We start from the raw sequence: 21,856 nt of genomic DNA on the forward strand, positions 1-21,856 counted from the left end.
TCAGAGCTGCCTGTACCCAACCACTCGTTAATGTCCAGTATGGAATTGGCTTCAGAGCCAAGCAAGAAATTGAGGGGGGGGGGGGCTCCTATCTCAAATTAGCCATGAGAGAGTCCTTTTGTTCACCTGGGGGCATGCTGTAAAAGCAGAGTGCATTGATTATTAAATAGGACTGGTAAACCTCTAACTAAGGTGGCAGGGCAGGCTGCCAAGGTAATTAGCTTAGCAAGAATCCCAAGGGCAAAATTAGATAGGATGGCTGTCTTACCCTCCTCCCCACGGCTACTTTGGACTTGTCCCGTTATGCTACAGGCCTGCTCAGGATTGGGCCCTTGCAGCATTTTTAAATTGGCCTGTTAGGCTTTAAAATGGCTGCGGTGGTTCCATGGCAAACGTGAGGATTGCATCACATCTAGTTTGCCCCTGAGGTATCTAAAGGGAGAGAGAAGGTAAGCAGGCTTCGTGCTTCAGGCAGGCTGGCCGAAGTGCTTGGAGAGAGAACTCTCATATGCTGGAATCGAGGTTTAAATCCTCGCAGTGATTGGCACAAGGAATGGCATTTCTGGGCAGCATCTCTTTGCCCATATCGGTTTGGCAGTGAGGATGAGTTAACATTGGCTCTTCTATTGCTCTAAGCTTGGGGGGGGGGAGGAGGAGGAGGAGGAGGAGGAGGAGTTTGGATATATATACCCCTTTCTCTCCTGCAGGAGATTCAAAGGGGCTTACAATCTCCTTGCCCTTCCCCCCTCAAAACAAACACCCTGTGAGGTAGGTGGGGCTGAGAGAGCTCCGGAAAGCTGTGACTAGCCCAAGGTCAGCCAGCTGGCATGTGTGGGAGCGCACAGGCTAATCTGAATTCCCCAGATAAGCCTCCACAGCTCAGGCGGCAGAGTGGGGAATCAAACCCGGTTCCTCCAGATTAGAATGCACCTGCTCTTAACCACTACGCCACTGCCGCTACATGGGACAACCCAAACATGGGACAACCCAAACACTGGCAAACTCTTTGTAGCAACCACTGATGGAGCATAAAAAGGTGGCAAAGAGTTTACTAGACCCAGGCCAGGTGGTAAAATTTAATAAATCTAATTTTAAGGCTAACATGGAGGTAGCATCTTGCTCGCTGAAGCGGCATGACTAAACTGAGAAACAGATTATTGAATTATCGCTCTGGTAACAGTATTTTGCACGCAACTAATGTTCGTAAACTTTTATTAAAATGCAAAAAAAAAATGACATTCAGCATTTTGCCAATCGGTGTCATCAAAATCCCATAGAGTTGGAGTGTCTCTTAATTCTTAAATCTACAGCAATAACACATGACATTTAGTAAATGACTCCAAACAACTGAATGTGTTCTGCACCCTCAGTCTTTAAAATTGTTATTTAGCAATCTCCACAGTTTGCGTTCACGGTTACGCAGCAGAGCAGCTGCGTCGCTTTATCATCCTCAGAGCAAGACTATAAATCAATACCCTTGGTTGTATGATTAACAGCCCAGTCCCAAAGTCTCCAGCTCGTAGTTAGTAAGGCAGGTAATCCCATGCCAGTAAGACACTTGGCCTAGATGTAATGCCAAGCCATTGTCTAGCATTACACAAATGAATCTGGAAGGGGCCTCGGGCTTGCAAAACTTCCCTTCTTTCTCGTTTTACACACTGTGATTCCCTCCCTCCCTTCTCAATTTGCTGGAAAACCAATATTTGTCATTGCATCGGAACAGGTAAGGCCAAGGTATTCTCAAAGGCTTTCACGACCGGATTCAACTGGTTCTGGTGGTTTTTCCGGGCTGTGTGGCCATGGTCTGGTGGATTTTGTTCCTAACGTTTCGCCTGCATCTGTGGCTGGCATCTTCAGAGGTGTATCACAGAGAAAAGTCTGTTTCACACTGAAGGGAAAGGGGAAAGAATGGAAAGTTCACACTAAACTTTCCCTTCCCACCTAGACCCTTGATGACCCTTGTGGTCTCTTCCAACTCTATGATTCTATGATTATGTGTTGGGGTATTTCACTGTCAAGAGTTTGGAACAAATCTCGCTAGAAACTCTTGTGCAGGAACATCTGCTTGTACAATAATTGAATAGACTCAGAGCCTTGTGCTTCTGTGGCCACAAGAGGGTGGCTTGCCTATCTCCAGGTGGGCCTGGAGTTCTTCCAGAATTACAATCAGTGGTGAGATCCAAAAATTTTAGTAACAGGTTCCCATGGTGGTGGGATTCAAACTGTGGCGTAGCGCCAATGGGGCTGGGCGGGGCACGACGGGGGCATGGCGGGGCATTCTGGGGTGGGGCATTCCTGGGCGGGGCTGTGGCAAGGATGCAGCCGCTGCGCTGGTCCTTGGGCGGGAAACGAATGCACGCAGGCGCAGGCTGCCACGCACGCCGGTGCACCTGCTGCTAGACTGCTTCAAGTTCTGCACGCTACTGCTGAGGAGCGGAGGAGGGGTGTAATTAAGGCAAAAATCACATGGCAAAATCACCAATTAGTAACCCCCTCTCAGCACACGCAAATAATTAGTAACATACTCTCGGGAACCTGTGAGAACCTGCTGGATCCCACCTCTGATTACAACTCATCTCCAGACTATAGAGATCAGGTCCCCTGGAGGAAAGGGCTGCTGGAAAGGGTGGACTCTATAATATAATTTAGCTTTTAGTTGAAATCACTCTCCAATTTCACACCCTCCCTAATATGCTCCACACAAACCCAGAGCCTTCCACCATCTTACGAGCTTGTCTGCTGTTTCAAAAGATAGCATAAACAGATTCTAAACAAATCCCAGCATGAACAAGGAGCTAAATCAAGTGATATATCCTATGAAAGAGCTAGATCAAGTGATATATCCTATATATCCTCTCTCCAGCTTTCTTGAGGTGGTGGTAGAAAGTGACATAGTTGACTTATAGTGACCAAGACGTTTGCACGTGGTCTGTCACTGGTGGTTTCTGCACAGCATAAATATAACGTCTTTAGGACGTCAAGAAAATATCCATTTTGGCATTTTGTCTTCCTGCCGCATAAGCATTGCCAGCCACAATGGATTTTCATTTGCTGCCTGCTGCACAGAGCTCTTGTCAGTTTCACTGTTGTGCCTGCCATTCTCCTGCCTCTGCCATTTGGTGAACATTTTCCATGGAGGTTTCCTCTGCTTGCAACTCAGTGATTTCACTGTCAAAAGTAAATTAATAAAGTTTATTTCGCCTAGCAATCCCACGCACATCTTGTTTTTCCATTTTTTGTTTTGAGGGGGATGTCTGTGAAGCTACAGTGACACAAATGTGCACATATTGAAGTTTTTCTAATTGTGTCACTGTAGCTTTGCAGACATCCCCCTCAAAACAAAAAAAAAGGAAAAAGACACATGCGTGGATCACTAGGCTAAACAAACTGTATTCATCTGCTGTTTACAGCAAATCACCCACAGATAAACTGCAAGCAGAAGAAACCTTCTTGGGAAGTTTTCATGGGCTCATTCCGCACATGCAGAATAATGCACTTTCAAACTGCTTTCAGTGCTCATTAAAGCTGTGCGGAATAGCAAAATCCCCTTGCAAACAAAAGGGTAGCCCCCAAAAGGGTAGCCCCCATCTCCTTAGCAAAGAATGTGGGATGGGGTACCCCCTTTGAGGGTCCATAACTTTGGACCCCCTAAACCAAACTGCACCAAACCTTGGGGGTACCATAAGGACAGTTTCCAGATGATGCCCTGAAATTTTGGTGCCGATACATCCAAAAATGCGCCCCCTGCAGGAACATCCCAGAAATTTGCCCAAGAATCTTTGTTCTGTATTGAGTTTTCTGTATTGCTGTCCATGGGGGTTGCAGGCTGGGGGGGACGACATTTCTGAAGGCACAGTCTCAAAACTTTCAGGGTCTCATCAGGAGACTGCCCTAATGATACCCCCCAAGTTTGGTGCAGTTTGGTTCAGGGGGGTTAAAGTTATGGACCCTCAAAACTGTAGCCCCCATCTCCTATTAGCTCCCATTGGAAACAATGGGGGATGGGGCACCCCCTTTGGGAGTCTATAACTTTGGACTCCTTGAACCAAACCTCACCAAACCTGGGGAGTAGCATAAGGACAGTCTCCTGATGATATGCTGAAATCTTGGTGCTGATATGTCTAAAAACCTCACCCCCTGTAGGCACCAATGTCCTGGTGCAAAATAAATTTGGTCGTGGTGGAGTGGCCGCCCATTGGGGGGGGGGCATCCAACTCAGGTTTTGCCCAGGGCTACAGTTTGCCCAGGGCTGCCTCATTACGCCCCTGGGTTAAGAGCTTGTGTATCTAATCTGGAGGAACCGGGTTTGATTCCCAGCTCTGCCGCCTGAGCTGTGGCGGCTTATCTGGGGAATTCAGATTAGCCTGTACACTCCCACACACGCCAGCTGGGTGACCTTGGGCTAGTCACAGCTTCTCAGAGCTCTCTCAGCCCCACCCACCTCATAGGGTGTTTGTTGTGAGGGGGGAAGGGCAAGGAGATTGTAAGCCCCTTTGAGTCTCCTGTAGGAGAGAAAGGGGGGATATAAATCCAAACTCTTCTTCTTCTTCTCTTCTTAAACATGCGAACCATACATGTGGTGGACAACAACTATGAGTCTAGAACACAAACACACAAGAAGGGAGATCCCTAAACCAATTCACAGGCACCAAGTCTCTATTGTGAGATCATCATATCCTGTGATGGGCTCATCATATTCTTTAGAGCATAGGTGTCAAACTCGCGGCCCTCCAGATGTTATGGACTACAGTTCCCATCATCCCCTGCCAGCATCATGCTGTATGATGGGATGATGGGAACTGTAGTCCATAACATCTGGAGGGCCGCGAGTTTGACACCTGTGCTTTAGAGTGTGCACAATTCTGAGAAAAAATCAATGGCTGATGGTCAATCTGCGATGGAAGTGGGAGTATTGACCCGGGATGAATCCAATACTTTCGACTTGATAGTCTTCTTCAGCCACTCAAATCACTCTGGGCACAGTTTGTTCTATTACAATAATGAGAATATTAAAGCACAGTCACACAATCACCAACAGATCCACATTATATACCAAGATCGCAACATCACCAACAGCGATCCACGTTGTATAACAGAATGGCCAATAACAATTAAACATTACAACCTGAATTCAACACAAGATAATGTGCAATATACTCACAGCTCGATACAATTCCGGCTCATACACATAAGGCATTTCGCTCTGGCCTCAAGCTCAACACCATAGGTCTGCCCATTGTCCTGCCAGTATGTGAAAAAGTAGAATGTCCAAGACTTCTGAAAAAGGCCCAATAAACAAACAAAAAAAGGCCCAATAAACAACACTCAAATTGCCTACAGTTGGGCCACAATGCAAAAATACAGGGAGACAATCCTCAGTCTGACTTAAAGAGATAGAACTTAAATAACCCATTGAATTAAGAACAGTTGAAATACATAATGGTTTAGGGTCACCCAGCTGGCTTCATGTGAAGGAGCAGAGAATTAAACCCAGTTCTCCAAGTTAGGGTATGCTGCTGTTAACCACTACACCTCCGTGGCTCTCTACAACTGTCTTTGTAGTAGTTAACAGGCCGTTTCTTTACACTACAATTAAAGTGTTCGGGGTCCATAATGACCCCTTTATGTGATATTCGAATTCAATTATCTAGACTTGAACATGGTGACCCCGTGTTTGAGGAAGTTGGGGTATTTATTGGAAACTGCTTCTTTACTGAGTTTTCAACGTATTTTAAAGGTTTCGTGTGGCTTAGTATCTTACTCCAAAGAGGTCTAGAAAACTAACAAACCTAAACTTTTAAAGTGAGCCCATGAAAGATTGTGCTACAAGTGTGTCTTTGAAGTACCGCAGGACTCCTTTTTGGTTTGTAGGAAAAGATTAGCCGGCTTCCCTGCTGGAATGTCTAAAGTCCCTGTGATCTCATGCTTCCGGACTCTGTAAGATAGCGACTCTTCATGTTCTCTCTGCTTCAGAGATCTTTTGAATGTGGCTTCTATGAAGTGCAAGATATCTCTGATCCATGTGCCTCTGTCTCTATCAGTCTCCTGATATTTAGAAAGAATACAAAGAATCCTTCTGGGGAGGAGATTCTCATGGACTTGAGGAATGTCTCTGCCTGCAAAGACTTTGTGCCCATTCAGTTTGCCAGCGGGGGCTGTTGAGCTTACAAAATAATTTTGAATCTTCTTCTGAAATTTCATCCCTTTTCTGACTTTCTCTCCCAAGACACAGTCTGTACTCTGAAACCCGCATGTTATGTTTTGTTTTTACTCCAAATAAAACAATTGTATGCAGCACCACTTGTGAAGACTGGAGGGGAGGGAATATGTATCAGAGTGTACACCATCCACCATCTGCAAAGTGGCAAGAAAACCCCCACTAACAGCTCACTTTGCAAGTCTTGAGATAGATTATCTCCTTAGAGGACAAATAACAGAGTCTTGTGTTGTTGTAAAAACTAAACAATTGGCACAATCATCAGCCAGGGCTGTTTCATCATATGTGCCTAAAGAGGTAACTGTTACTTTTTGGTTGTGAATGAACCCATCCCAATATTTGTAGAGACCAAAAATTTGCCAGTGAATTTGGTGGCCTCATTTGGAAGTCTTCCTCTTGTTGTTGTTGCTATTGTTGTTGTTAGAACAGCAACCTTAAAGGATGCTGTCGAATACCCTGTGGGGATTGAAATGCTCACTGGGAATGTGTCACTATGTCCAGTTTATGTCCATCTATTCTCTCGCGTAGAGATTGGCCAGCTTGGTCCTCAGAAATGACAGAAGGACATAGTAAGCATATGAATCTGGAGGGCACACAGCTGAACAAGGGCTCATTCTGCACTTGCAGAATAATGCACTTTCAAACTGCTCTCAGTGCTCTTTGAGGCTGTGTGGAATAGCAAAATCCACTTGCAAACAGTTGTGAAAGTGGTTTGAAAATGCATTATTTTGCGTGTGCGGAAGGGGCCAAGGTCTCAGGTTTCTGGATCCCCAATAGCGTTGCCATCAGATATACAGAGAAGCAAGCCTTTATTGGCACAGACAACAGTACAACAATAATAAAAAATGGATTAAAAAGCATATACAATACTAAAAATAAAAGTTAGGTCAAAGGAAATCTACTGGCATTTAGTAATTTCCAGGAGAAAGTCTGCCACTATCATACAGAGAGAAGGATCAGGGTTGTCCAACAAGTAGTGTAATCTAATTAAATCGGGGAGATGGGGTAAATGTAAAGGAGTAAGATTCACATACTTGGATCTGATTTCCTTGAATTGCATCAGATATAAGGAAACAATTAGTACCAGTGTTTGCTCCTGGATTCGTGTCTCCAATGCGTGACCTGGTTTTGCTAGTAAGATTGGGTGGTTGTCTACATGCAAGGATCTTCCAAGGACTGTGATACAGAAAGGCCTTCTTCCAAGGTGGAACATCTGGATTCGAGTCCAGTAGCATCTCAGAGGCCAACAAGATTGTGGGCATATCAGCTTTTGAGAGTCAAAAATCTCTCAGCTCTTGAAAGCTCACACCTCGAAAAACTTGTTGGTGTCAAAGGAGCTACTGGACTTGAACCGATCTGCTGTCCTGCAGATGAACATGCTGCCCTCTGAAATGATCTTCCAAGGTGCATTGTAGATCTCTGATAAAGTGCTGAAGACATGTTCTCTGAAAACTGTTAATGACAAATGACATTCTGCTCATCTTTTTTTGACTGAGCCCAAAGTAGCTGATTCCGGGGGTAGCTTGCTGACCTTGTTCGTCTACTTAGAGATAACTGTAGATTTAAGAATACCTACTGGAAACAGGACAAGTTCTGTCAGCTGTCCAAATGAGCTAGAGTGGTATGGTGTAGGACTTTGCTATAGACAACGGAGTCAGTCTCTGGAACCAGCAGAGAGGAGTAGCAGCAGAAGAGACTTGGCCAGGAAGAGCAGAGTGACCTGCTGGTGTTCATTTTGGAGGGCTTTTCTCAAAGCCACAGCTTTTAAAACAGTGTATTTTAACAGGGGTTATCTCTTTTTCTCCTTGTAAGGCTGCTGAATCTGGAAGGTGGGGCTTAACAGGGGTTAACAGAATTCATCTCTTGTTCCTCTTTGTCCTGAGAGGTGGGGCTTTTGTCCTGAGAGGTGGGGCTTTAGTTCAGTCTCTGGAACCAGCGGCGCGTGCCTAACGGCGCGCGCAATTTTAATTTAATTTTTTTGTTTTTTAAATTAATAAGGACATATTTGACAGATAGTACGTGCAGATAGCTCCAGGGGGCAGAGACTAAAAGCATAATATTTAAATATCTGAACAAATCAAATATGAAGGCAGAAAGCCAGCAGGGGGATGAGGGCTTTCCAGTGTTTTGCACTGAGTGTCACATGTATGACTATCTGCCACTAGGACAGAAGTCGTGGGTGTGCCCTCGCTGCAATGAGCTCCTGGCACTCAAGGAACATGTGCGTTCTCTTGAAGCCAAGGTGGCAGACCTGGAGAAGCTGAAAGAGGCAGAGAGGGTGACAGACGAGGCTTTCAGGGACCTAACAGCCGGGTCCCGCTCCCAAGGTGACATCTCTTCAGATGTCATGGAGAATGAAGGTCTTGGGGATGGAGGGTGCCAGTCTGAGGTGGGGGAAGATGCTCCCTTAGATGGGATCCCTTCCTTAACTGGTGATCAGCTATCCTCTCGCACTGAGGATACCCCTCCTTGTAGTGGGTGATTCGATCATTAGAAATGTAGAGAGTTGGGTTTGTGAGAGGCGTGATGACCACATGGTGACTTGCCTGCCTGGTGCGAAGGTTGCGGATGTCACACTTCGTCTAGATAGGCTTTTAGACAGTGCTGGGGTGGAGTCAGCAGTTGTGGTCCACATTGGCACCAACGACATTGGTAAATGTAGCCGGGAGGTTCTGGAAGCTAAATTTAGGCTGCTAGGAAACAGGTTGAAGTCCAGGACCTCCAAGGTGGCATTCTCAGAAATGCTACCCGTTCCATGCGCAGGGCGAGCTAGGCAAGTGGAGATACAGGGTCTCAATGCGTGGATGAGAAGGTGGTGTAAGGCAGAGGGTTTCAGATTTGTCAGGAACTGGGGAACCTTTTGGGACAAGGTAGGCCTGTACAAACGGGACGGGCTTCATCTTAACCAAAGAGGAACCAGGCTGCTGGCACTCAACATTAAAAAGGTGGCAGAACAGCTTTTAAACTGACCCCTGGTGGAAGCTGACAGGAGCTGAGGTGACTTCGGATTCGAATACAGTATCTATGGGGATGCAGACAGAGAGGGAGGTTTTTCTAAATCAACCACATACAAGCGAGGAACATAGCAATGTGCATGTGACAAGGGATAGTGTCTACAAAAGACTTGAGGGTAAAGCACATAAATCCCAGGTTAAGGACAGAGACAGGGTATACAGGTGTCTCTATGCTAATAGTAGAAGCATTCGACCTAAAATGGGAGCTAGAGTACAGAGTTTTGAAGGAGGACTTTGATATAGTGGGCATTACAGAGACATGGTGGAATCGAGGAGAACCAGTGGGATGCTGTTATGCCAGGCTACTGGCTCTATAGGAAGGGTAGGACAGGGTGCATTGGGGGTGGAGTTGCCCTTTACATCAAAGAGAGCATAATATCACATAAAATAGACAATGCAAGGGGAGCTGGTTCCCCTACAGAATCACTGTGGATATCAATACCAGGTGTGAAGGACAGTTTAATATTAGGAATATATTATCGTCCCCCTGACCAAAATGCACAAGAGGATTCTGAGATGGAAAAAGAAATTAGAGAGGCCAACAAAAACAAAAATGTAGTGGTAATGGGTGATTTTAACTATCCCCATATAAACTGGAAAAATGCATGTTCAGGTCATAGTAAGGAGAGAGCATTCCTGGATATGCTAAATGACTGTGGCTTAGGGCAGATGGTGGTGGGAACGAACCAGGGGAGAGGTGATCCTAGATCTAATTCTATGTGGGACCCAGGACCTGGTGCAGGGAAGTCAGTGTTGTTGAGCCGAGGAACAGCGACCACAATGCTGTCAGATTCAGTATCTCAGCATGCGAACAAGTGGCAACTACTAATGTAGTTACATTCGCCTTCAGAAAGGGAAATTTCTCAAAGATGAGGGGGATAGTGCGCAGGAAGCTGAAAGGGAAAATCAAGAGAGTCAAAACTGTCCAGAATGCTTGGAGGTTATTTAAAAACACAGTAATAAAAGCTCAGCTGGAATGTGTTCCACAGGTTAGAAAAGGCAGCACCCAGTCCAAAAGAAAGCCACCATGGTTAACAAGAGAGGTTGAGGAAATTATCAGAAAAAAGAAAATGTCTTTTAGAAAATGGAAGTCCAGTTTGGCTGATGAAGAATATGAGAGGGAACACAAATGGTGGCAAAAGAGAAGCAAGTTAGCTGTAAGGGAGGCAAAAAAGGATTATGAGGAACGCTGCGAACATCAAGACCAGCAACAAACAGTTCTTCAAGTACATCAAAAGCAGGAAGCCAGCAAGGGAAGCGGTAGGCCCGTTAGATGACAAAGGAACAAAGGGTGTGCTAAAAGATGGCAGGGAGATTGCAGAGAAGCTGAATGAATTCTTTGCATCTGTCTTCACCCAAGAGGAGGTGAGGAACATTCCTGCACCTGAACCAAGCTTCTTAGGAGGCGAATCCGAGGAACTAGAGAAGATAGTGGTAGACAAGGAAGAAGTTCTGGCAGCCATTGATAAACTAAATGTTACCAAATCCCCTGGCCCAGATTGCATTCACCCAAGAGTTCTTAAAGAGCTCAAGCATGAAATTGCTGATCTTCTCACTTTAATATGCAACTTATCCCTGAAATCAGGCTCCATCCCTGAAGACTGGAAGATGGCCAATGTCACACCAATCTTTAAGAAAGGATCTAGGGGGGGACCCGGGAAATTACAGGCCAGTCAGTTTGACATCTGTTCCTGGTAAATTAGTAGAATCTATCATTAAAGATAAAATTATAAAACATGTAGAAAAGCAAGACCAGCTGAGAAAGAGTCAGCATGGCTTTTGCAGAGGCAAATCCTGCCTTACAAACTTACTAGAGTTCTTTGAGGGTGTAAACAGGCATGTGGACAGGGGTGAACCGGTGGACATTGTCTACTTGGATTTCCAAAAGGCTTTTGACAAAGTTCCTCACCAGAGACTGTTGAGAAAACTCAGCAATGAAGGAATAAGAGGGGAAGTCCTCCTATGGATTAAAAACTGGTTGAGAAACAGGAAACAAAGAGTGGGTGTAAATGGGAAGTTCTCACAATGGAGAGATGTCGGGAGTGGTGTCCCCCAAGGATCCGTTTTGGGACCGGTGCTCTTTAACCTATTCATAAATGACCTGGAAGTAGGGGTGGGTAGCGTGGTGGCCAAGTTTGCAGATGATACCAAATTATGTAGGGTGGTGAGAACCACAAAGGATTGCGAAGAGCTCCAAGCGGACCTTGATAAATTAGGTGAGTGGGCTCAGAAATGGCAAATGCAGTTCAATGTAGCAAAATGTAAAGTGATGCACATAGGGGCAAAAAATCCAAACTTCACATACACCCTACAGGGGTCAGTGCTATCAGTCACAGACCAGGAAAGGGATTTGGGCGTCTTAGTTGATAGTTCCATGGGAATGTCAACTCAATGCATGGCAGCTGTGAAAAAGGCAAACTCTATGCTGGGGATCATTAGAAAAGGAATTGATAATAAAACTGCAAAGATTGTCATGCCCTTATATAAAGCAGTGGTGCGACCGCACTTGGAGTACTGTGTCCAGTTCTGGTTGCCGCATCTCAAAAAGGATATTGAGGAGATAGAAAAAGTGCAGAGAAGGGCAACAAGGATGATTGAGGGACTGGAGCACCTTCCCTATGAGGAGAGGCTGCAGCGTTTGGGACTCTTTAGTTTGGAGAGGAGGCGGCTGAGGGGGGATATGATTGAAGTCTACAAAATTATGCATGGGGTAGAAAATGTTGACAGAGAGAAATTTTTCTCTCTTTCTCACAATACTAGAACCAGGGGGCATACATTGAAAATGCTGGGAGGAAGAATTAGGACTAATAAAAGGAAACACTTCTTCACTCAACGTGTGATTGGTGTTTGGAATATGCTGCCACAGGAGGTGGTGATGGCCACTAACCTGGATAGCTTTAAAAGGGGTTTGGACAGATTTATGGAGGAGAAGTCGATTTATGGCTACCAATCTTGATCCTCTTTGATCTGAGATTGCAAATGCCTTAACAGACCAGGTGATTGGGAGCAACAGCCGCAGAAGGCCATTGCGTTCACATCCTACATGTGAGCTCCCAAAGGCACCTGGTGGGCCACTGCGAGTAGCAGAGAGCTGGACTAGATGGACTTTGGTCTGATCCAGCTGGCTTGTTCTTATGTTCTTATGTTCTTATGAGTCAGTAAATCTGAATGGCAGCTGAAAGCACATAGCTATGTGGAGCAATCAGTCGATTTTGAGTACAAGGTGATCCATCTAGTCCAGGGGTCTGCAAACTGTGGCTGTCCAGATGTTCATGGACTACAATTCCCATCAGGGACTTATCAGAATTGTAGTCCATGAACATCTGGACAGCCACAGTTTGCAGACCCATGATCTAATCCAGCACCCTGGACAGCAGCTAAGCAGTTCATTTGGAGTTCCAACAAGAGGGCACAGAGGCCAACGCCTTCTTCTGATGTTGCTTCTTGGCCCTGGTACTCCGAGGTTTGTTGCCTCTGAACGAGGAGGTTCCCTTTAGTGACCATGGCTATTACCCACTGATAGATCAATCCTCCATAGATCTGCTTGATCTCCTTTTAAAGCTTTCTATGCCTGTGGCCATCCCTACATCCTCTGGCAGCAAATACCACCTTTTAATCACACCTTGCGTAACAAAGTGTTTCCATTTGTCCATCCTGAATCTACTGCCCATAAGCTACTGCCCTTGAGATTTAGTATTTTGGGAGAGGGAAAAGAAGATCTCTTCGGCCGATTATGCACAGTGAGGTTCCCACAACTTCAGAGATAATTGGCGAGGGAGGGTTTTTTTTCAAAGCACATTCAGCATTATTACCCACTGCCCTGTTTGCAGCGGGGCAGACATTCAGTGGTGTATCTGCCCTGGGACATGGGATAACTCATGTCTCCAGGCACACGCCATCTGGTCATGTGGGGAGTGCAAAATCGCTCCCCTCCCAAGTGACCAGAGAGTCAGCTTCCCCGAGGGAGGCAACTCTGACAAGCACAGAGCTGAAACAGCCTAGCTCAGTGGTGGTGAACCTATGGCATGCAAAGTAGCACAAGGGAGTGGGGCGGTAAGATTAGGTGGAGAGAAGAGGTTGAGGGCAAAGCTGTGCCCAGTGGCAAATCTATCCCTCTGTGGCAGCAAAACAAAATTAAAACCATGCTGTAAGTGGATTTGCTTGCCATGGAGAAAGTGGAAAGTGAAAGCGGGCTAGATGAAACGTGTACAAGAAATCTTGCCACGGCAGACATTCGCCTCCACCACATAGCAAAAACCTTGTGCATAATCAACCTTTGTCAACTCTGTCCACCCTGTGCATCATTTTATAAGCCTCTACCCTGTCCTCTACTTAGTCACCTCTTTTCTACATTGAAAAACCCTTCACCTTAGTTACAGGACCCAGAAAGCTGACTGGTTGGATGAAGTGTTCTGGGTTTGACAGCAAAGTAAAAAAAATCAATTTAGTAGGGGGTCTAGAGGGCCTCCTTCCCATAGGCCCAGATGATAAAGACCATGTTATCGAGACAGCCTCTAAAGGACAGCAATGGAAGAAGTGTTTAAAAATTGGGCAAATATAGCTAAGCAACCTCTGAAATTGTAGTCATTAAGCATGAGTTGGCCAGGTGCGCTCTGGCATCATCAAGGATAACATTCCTGATTGCTTATAGTTCACTTTTTTGTGGGATTTCAGGGCCTAGAACCAGAGGTGGGATCCAGCAGGTTCTCACCAGTTCCCGAGAGTGGGTTACTAATTATTTGTGTGTGCTGAGAGGGGGTTACTAATTGGGTCCGCTTTTCCGTTAGAAATTCCATTAGGTCCAAAAATCATGAAGTCCTGTTGTTTCCTATGTGGCTGGTTAGCGAAGGTAGAAAACGGGATCATTCTCCCTGTTGGGCTGTTTTAAAGACATGTTTTAGAAATATGGTAAAGTTCCTGGTTTAAGGAAAGTATCCTTCTTTTGATTTCTAGAAACAAAATGAAGCATTTGAAAGTATTAAGTATTTGACAGGCAGTCAATTAGAGGAGAAGTAGTTGTTTCTGTTGGCAGTAGACGATAGGACTTGCTATAATGAGTTTAAATTATGGACAGAAAGATACCAGCTGGAAATTAGGAACTTTTTTTTACAGTAAGAGTTTTTTACAGTAACAGAGAAATTATTAATGCCCCGCCCCCAGAATGCCCGGCCACGCCCCCGTCGTGCCCCGCCCAGCCCCATTAGCATGGAGCATGCTAATGGGGCTGGGGACTTTACCACTGTTTGAATCCCACCACCATGGGAACCTGTTACTAAAATTTTTGGATCCCACCACTGCCTAGAACTACAACTAGGATCACCAGATCCTAGGGACCCACCACAGATCCTTGGATCCCACCACTGCCTAGAACTACAACTAGGATCACCAGAACGGTGTTTTCTGGGAGATCGTGCATGGGCAGTAGTTTCCTCAGGAAGTCTGCAGTGTCCAGTGGACGATTAGGCACTTAAACAAGAACAAAACCCATTATTTGTGTACAACTCTTGACTATGAGCAGTGAAGGCTGTGGTGGCAAAATCTCTCCCCCCTCATAACGCTGTAAATATTTCAAATGTATATCTATTTAATTACTTCTTCATTCAAGGTCAGAACATTGATTCTAGTGTTTGTGCCTCAAATGTACCAAACTCCAAAGTGGAATACAGCTCGCTTTGCCCTGTTTTGCAAGGAATCTGTTTTGTGTCTTTTCCTCTAAAGTCGCCGTTCCTTTACCATCTTTCCCTCAGTTGCATTCGTTACTTATTGTGTTAGCCATCATTCATCTGTTGGAGTCTGTTGCGTCTGTTATCTCTCATGTATCTAAATATTTATTATGTGATTCTACTTGGCTTTTGAGATTGCGGGAGTCTTTCTAAAGGCTGGCCTTGGAGAGTGAAACTCCCTTGTCAGGCCTGCATTTTCTCTTCTTCTTTTGTGAGCCAACACAAAGCAAGCAATGGTGGGAGGAGGAAGAGCAACACTTGGTGGCTGGCGCTGGGGCCCTTTAGACCCAATGCTGGCAGGGGCTGATGGGAATTGTAGTCCATGAACATCTGGAGCACCATAGGTTGGCCACCCCTAAGATAGGCAATACGGAACTGGATCACAGACCAACAAGTGTCATAAGAACATAAGAACATAAGACTAGCCTGCTGGATCAGACCAGAGTCCATCTAGTCCACTCTGCTACTCGCAGTGGCCCACCAGGTGCCTTTGGGAGCTCACGTGCAGGATGTGAAAGCAATGGCCTTCTGCTGCTGCTGCTCCCGAGCACCTGGTCTGCTAAGGCATTTGCAATCTGAGATCAAGGAGGATCAAGATTGGTAGCCATAGAACGACTTCTCCTCCATAAATCTGTCCAATCCCCTTTTAAAGCTATCCAGGTTAGTGGCCATCACCACCTCCTGTGGCAGCATATTCCAAACACCAATCACACGTTTCCTTTTATTAATCCTAATTCTTCCCCCCAGCATTTTCAATGAATGCCCCCTGGTTCTAGTGTTGTGAGATTGTCAGATCTTTTGAATAAGCCCAAGCAACTCACCTGCTTGCCGATTCATTTTTGCCATGACCCCAGATTGCCTCCTGTCAATCCAAAATGTTCATTCCTCTGGCTTTTGCCTCATTCTCAGCATCCACTGTGTGTAAGGGTCTAGTACCCCAGTCAATAACAAGACTCAAGAATGCCTTCAAGAGCTTTATTAGCACTGTGTCAGTATCTTACAGCCAGGTAGCTGAGACTGAGGTCCCAGCTCCCTGGCCCCCAGTATAAACCTTGAGATTACAGTATAGTTGGAGTGGGTTAGCCCCCACCATTGCATTCCCCCAATATCAGCATGTGAAAGGACAGTTGAAGACACTTGCAGCAGTTACATTGTTTTGGGAATGGCCTGGCTACTCCCTGAGAAAGATAGATAGAGCCAGGAAGCTCTATTCACTACGTTACAGCAAGAACAAAAGACAGGGCCTCTGGCCTTGGGCAAGGATGATATGAGTCCAGCTGCAGCCTGACATGGCCAGGCATGTTACGTGCGTTTCGGCAGGCCCATGATGGCAGGGCCTGACAGTGTGGTGACGTTCATTCAGATCACAATATAGCTCACAGTCCCTATTAATTTTCCGAGTAACTTTGTGTATCATTTAGGACAGTCCAGATGTATTGTCCATGTAAAAAAGTCCTTTGGATTCATCTCATTTTGCATGGTTTGTGGGGCAAGTAGCTATATGCTGCTTTGGGTCAATATAAGGAAGAAAAGCAGGCTGCAAGTCTTCAAATAAATAAAATGCAATGAATGTATAATGCCATTTTTTACTTTTGTCTCTAGTCTGTATTGGGGAAGACTGCTGCGTCACTTTATTGTGCAATTCATTTTTTGTGTTTTTAACAGATCTTGGCACCACAGCAAGGCACGAGCCAGTCTTTCGAAGAGTCCTAATGGAAGACAGCATCATCTAGTTACGCCAGGAAGATCTGCATAGTGTCTGGGTGGATCTCGCTCTCTCTATTTCTATGTGTAATTTGTAACACATAGCACAAGCAAAGTGCCCGGGGGTTCTTTGCTCTTATTTATACACTGAAGTGAGAATACTTCCACTAAAAGGTTCAGGTACATGTACAACTTCATGGTCCCGTCGCGATGTACAAAAAATGTATCTAGTATCAGTGCACATCACACTGGGTGGCAAAACGGACGCACAGGCGGATCACCTGCTTCCGGGTTTTGCCACAGAGTGTTTCCTCCAAAAAAGGGATCTCGCACTTCTCCCTCGCCAAGGAACCGCTTTGGCCCCAGATATGGGTTGAGCCTAAGTGAGGGACATATGCCAACTCCTTTTGGGGATGAAGCAACAAAAGGTAAACACTTTTCTGTTCCATATTGCATATTGCAAAAGAGCCCAAAGATGAAGGCAAATATGTACAGACTGGGGTGTGTTTTGGGGGAGGGCGGGTTGTTGCATTTATTTTCCAGAGACCCAATTTTGAGGTGTTTTGAATAAGTCTGCCAGAGATCTCCTCTTTTCCAGCCCTTTGCCTAGACCTTGTAGGAATGGACTGGACCATTTCAGACTGCGGGGGTCTGAAGGCTTCCCCATTCAAAATAACCCCTCAGTGCAGAAGAGCAGAAAGTCGGTAGATGGCTAGGTGAGAACCCTTCTCCTTCTATGTGCAAGGATTTTTTTTTAAAATGGCACGGGCAGTCTGCAACGGTCCAACCAGACCCCGGTTTACCACCTCGGTAGAAAATAGACCAGACAGCAAGAACAAAATGCAGGTGATACATTTCATTTGGACCTAACCCGTTTCTGCCAAACACTCTGCAAGCTTTTGAGCTCACCAGATTTCTAAGCTGGATGGTACAAAAATAAAAAAAAAGGCAAGACAGGTGGAAAGCAGATTCTTCGAGTCAACAATGTTACTACCTGGTCTTCTTGGCATCCTTTGAATAAATGCCAGGTGGCATCGTGTTTTGTGCAGATTGGGTGGGTCTTAATAAAAAGCATCACGTGGATATTCTCCTTGGTTAGGGATTTTGCACAGACCACTATGTCTGTTGACAGCTTTTCCCCCCTAGGACAGAGGGTGAAAGTGAGACATGACCCGAGCATCATTATAGATTCCCAGCTTTCATGTTCAAAGGTGCATTCTGCCTGACCTCGCAGTACAGTAAACAAAGATTAACAAAATCAGCCGTAAGGTAAGAGGACTGCATTCTGCCCGGCTGGTCAGAACAGCCTTTCTCCCACGCTTCCACCATTCTGTCAGTTTTAAAGAAAAGTACTAAGATAATTGGCAAGGAACAGGGAAATTAAGACGTCTGTGAATTACCACGAGATGTGGTTGCTGTTCGGGGTGGGAAGAAGCAAAACCAACAGATTCCGCCTCGATACGGGCAGAAGGGGACAGGGAGCCACGCTAGGAAAGGAGGAAGAAAGGAGGGGTGAACCGAGACTTTAAAGGAGCTTGCCCACCTTTGTGCCCGGCCATATGCTCACCGGCTGACTCCAAGGCCCGCCTCTCCAGTGTCGTAGGAGGTTAAGAGCAGCAGTGGCGTAGGAGGTTAAGAGCTCATGTATCTAATCTGGAGGAACTGGGTTTGATTCCCAGCTCTGCCGCCTGAGCTGCGGAGGCTTATCTGGGGAATTCAGATTAGCCTGTGCACTCCCACACACGCCAGCTGGGTGACCTTGGGCTAGTCACAGTTTCTCGGAGCTCTCTGAGCCCCACCTACCTCACAGGGTGTTTGTTGTGAGGGGGGAAGGGAAAGGAGATTGTAAGCCCCTTTGAGTCTCCTGCAGGAGAGAAAGGGGGGATATAAATCCAAACTCTTCTTCTTCCACCAGCTCAAAGGGCTGGAGTATAGTACAAACAGAGGTGGATATAAAGGCTGAAGTTAGCATTGCCAATGCTGGGTTGGGAAATTCATGGAGATGTGAGGGTGGAGCCTGAGGAAGGTGGGGCATCGGGAGGGAGGGGCCTTAGTGGGATTTAACGCCACAGACTCCACCCCCTGAAGGTGCTATTCCCTCCAGGGGAACAGAACTCTACCGTCTGGGCGATCCTCAGGCTTGAACCAGAGGCTGGCATGTCGAGCTGCAGCTGAGCTGGAAAAATACATTTTCCCTTTGAGCCCAGCTGATCAAGACTTGCAGCTCATTTTATTTTTCACAGCCAAATGTGTGACTCTGTGGCAATCCCTCCACGATGGGAGCCTATAGGAAAGATCAGCTCTTCAGGCTTTGCCTAAGGGCCAGACTGGACATGCATCTTTTCAAAGCGTCCGGTCCAAGTTTCCCACCTCCACGCAACAGCTGTGAGGAATGGCTGCCAAAAAATAAAGGCAAGCTTGTTTGGGATTGGAACGCCACCAGGGGTCGGGGTGAGGGGAGAGGCTCTTGCCTCCCCCTCACCCAAGCCATTTTTTCCATGTAGAAAGAGCACTAAAAAGGCTCCTTTCTGTATTTTTGCTGCTCCCGATGAAATAATCTGTGCACGGAGAGCAGCAGAAATGGGAAAATAACCCTCCCCAAAGTTTGTTTCGGCTACTTTGGCCCGATTGGTTCAAAGCCTTTTCCTGATTTTTCAGATTCCAAGTGTTTTTGCTTGGTGACAAAAAAAAACTCCAAACCATGCCGGCAGTTTCTTTGACCCGATCACTTGGCAAGAAGCAAGCGAGTCTCTGTCTGCCACCCTTTTTCCTTATGAGTGCCAACGACTGGGATGATTGACACGCTCTTGGCAGTCATGATTTTTATTCAGATTTTAATTCCACGTTACTAAAAATGATTGAATAAATATCTGACATTGATCTCAGTAAGGGAAATTACTCAACATGTGCTCAAACCTTTCCCATGGAAAGTGGCAGCACTTAAAGGCGACAAGGGAAGAATGGCTTGTGTTTTAAATTACTTTTTTTTCCTCACACCCCTCACAAACATAATCTTAAGAGCAACTACCATGAAGAAGAGGTAGAAGCGTTTGGGTTTATATCCTGCCTTTCTCTTCTGCAAGGAGGCACAAAGTGGCTTTAAAAACTCTTTCCCCCTCCTCTCCTCCCAACAGACATCTTCATAGGTGGGGCTGAAAGAGTTCTGAGAGAACTGTGACTAGCCCAAGGTCACCCAGCAGGACTGTTATCTGGAGAACCAGATGTGTTTTCACACTCCTACATTCCTGCTAGGTGACCTTGGTACAGTCACAGTTCTTCAGAACTCTCTCAGCCCCCCCTACCTCACAAGGTGCCTGTTGCGGGGAGAGGAAGGGAAAGGAGCTTGTAAGCCACCTTGAGTCTCCTTATAGGAGAGACTCAAGGTATAGGAGAGACTCAAGGTATAAATCCAAACCTTCTTCTTTTCATTAAAAAAGTTCTGTATAAAATTAGCATGCAAGGCAGAAAGTTTGAGCTAGAATGCTTCTCCCTAATGTGCTAATTTTCTACGTGCAGGAATTTTTTGCAGGCAGATTAACCCCTAGCTAGATCCTAAAGCAGCACAACTGAGGCACTGTTGTAAAAAAAAGAAGCTATTATTAGTTGTTTGAGCGTGGGTGGCAGGTGGCAGTACACAATGCCTCTCCTCCCGAAAGCTATGCCTCGTGTGGGTCAAACTGTTAGTCCGTCTTCCCAGTACTGTCTCAGCAGCAAGACCGATTCTCCAACCAAATCCCCACCCCCACCCCAAGGGACTGGAACAAAACCAGAAAAGGGGGGGCTTTAAACCCCAGGGGGGCTAGTTATCATTGGAGGTGATTGGCGGCCTCTTTTTGGACCCAAATGCCAACATCATCTCTGCTGGCAGCAACAGTATAGGCCGGTGTATAAGCAACCTTTTCGAGACCGAGTGCTTAAATTGCAACCCAAAACCCACTTATTTATCACAAAGGGCCAACACGGCAATTTAATCTGAATACTGAGGTTTTAGTTGAGAAACGCGTTACTCGGGAGTAAGCTTGGTGAAGCAACCGTACCGCGCTTCAAATGGGTGAATCAATGCAATTCCAGAAGTTGGCTTTACTCAGAAGCAAGCCCCATTGCCAGCAACTGAGCTTACTCCCAGGTAAATGAAGTTAGCTTCAGGCCACATGACACCCTCTACGCGGACGGACTCTGCCTGCACTGGTCATGAAAGGGCTCTGAGTGCCACCTCTGGCACCCGTGCCATAGGTCCACCACCGCTGGTATAGGCCCAGGAAGGGATGGAGCAAGAACATATCTTGGACCAGCTCTGTGATTTAGACTGGCAATGCCCCAGTAGGATGTTTTACCCATCGAGTCACAGTATCTCCTTAATACTTTCTCCCAATACTTTCTGTTTCTATTAAAACAGCTGTTTGGGGGAGAGGGAAGGGTCTAATTTTGTTTGGCCAGACTATTACCGCGCTCCTCCCCCCCCCCCCAACTGTTTTCCAAGTTGAAATTCCTGACCCTTTACATTTAAATCCCTGCTAGGAAAATTGTAATGGATACAAGTGTATTTTCCTCAGACCTTTGAGCGGTAATCTTCACCCAAAAAGAAAGAACACGACATCGAAGTTGAGTTAAGCATCTGGTCGGAGACCTACCCTGTTACTCCGCTCTAAGATTCCTGAATGGTTTTGCTAGCGATGTGGCCACCTCAGAGGTGTAGCTGGGCAGGAGTGCACCCGGGGAGCACTCTGTGTTTCCCGCCCCCTGGCAACCCCGGTCCTGCCCCCCACACCCCCCACTTATCTTTTCCAGCTGGCAGAAAACTGCTTTCTGCCGGCTGAAAACGGGACAGACTGGTGGATCGGGGCCAGGCCTGGCAAGGCATTATGAGGGGGGGTGAGTTTGACCCCAGGAGGGGCCAGGCACACCGCCAGTCGCAACACGCGACTTCACCTCCTTGCTTAGTTACTTAATGCTGGGGCCACCTGAAGTGGGGTTTCCCATCCCACATCTTTCTCTCCACGTTCTCCCAGGCCTCTTAAAAGCATGTTCCAGTTCTCAGAATTTCATGAGATACTTTCTCACGCAGGCCAGTTGCTAAAATGTTGGCTAAACTCTTGTGAGAGGAAGTAATCTCTCGGGAGGCCAAGGAATCCTATAGTGCATGCATGGCTCCCTCCTCCTGCCTCCATTTTTCAAACAGCTGGAACACCTTAGAGGAA

General features: G+C 46.2%; 1 protein-coding gene across 2 annotated transcripts in view; it reads left to right on the forward strand.

Moving 5' to 3' along the window:
- The window catches only part of ADGRL3 (adhesion G protein-coupled receptor L3), a 907,827-nt gene extending 889,507 nt beyond the window's left edge, over positions 1-18,320 (forward strand). For both annotated transcript variants that reach the window (XM_048503336.1, XM_048503340.1), the window contains one exon: positions 16,620-18,320. In XM_048503336.1, the coding sequence (XP_048359293.1) occupies positions 16,620-16,687 (68 nt within the window). In that variant the 3' untranslated portion in view covers positions 16,688-18,320. The remainder of the gene's footprint in view (positions 1-16,619) is intronic.
- The last annotated feature ends 3,536 nt before the right edge of the window (positions 18,321-21,856 follow it).

The sequence above is a fragment of the Sphaerodactylus townsendi genome, linkage group LG07 (assembly GCF_021028975.2).
Source record: "Sphaerodactylus townsendi isolate TG3544 linkage group LG07, MPM_Stown_v2.3, whole genome shotgun sequence".
Taxonomy (NCBI): Eukaryota; Metazoa; Chordata; class Lepidosauria; order Squamata; family Sphaerodactylidae; genus Sphaerodactylus; species Sphaerodactylus townsendi.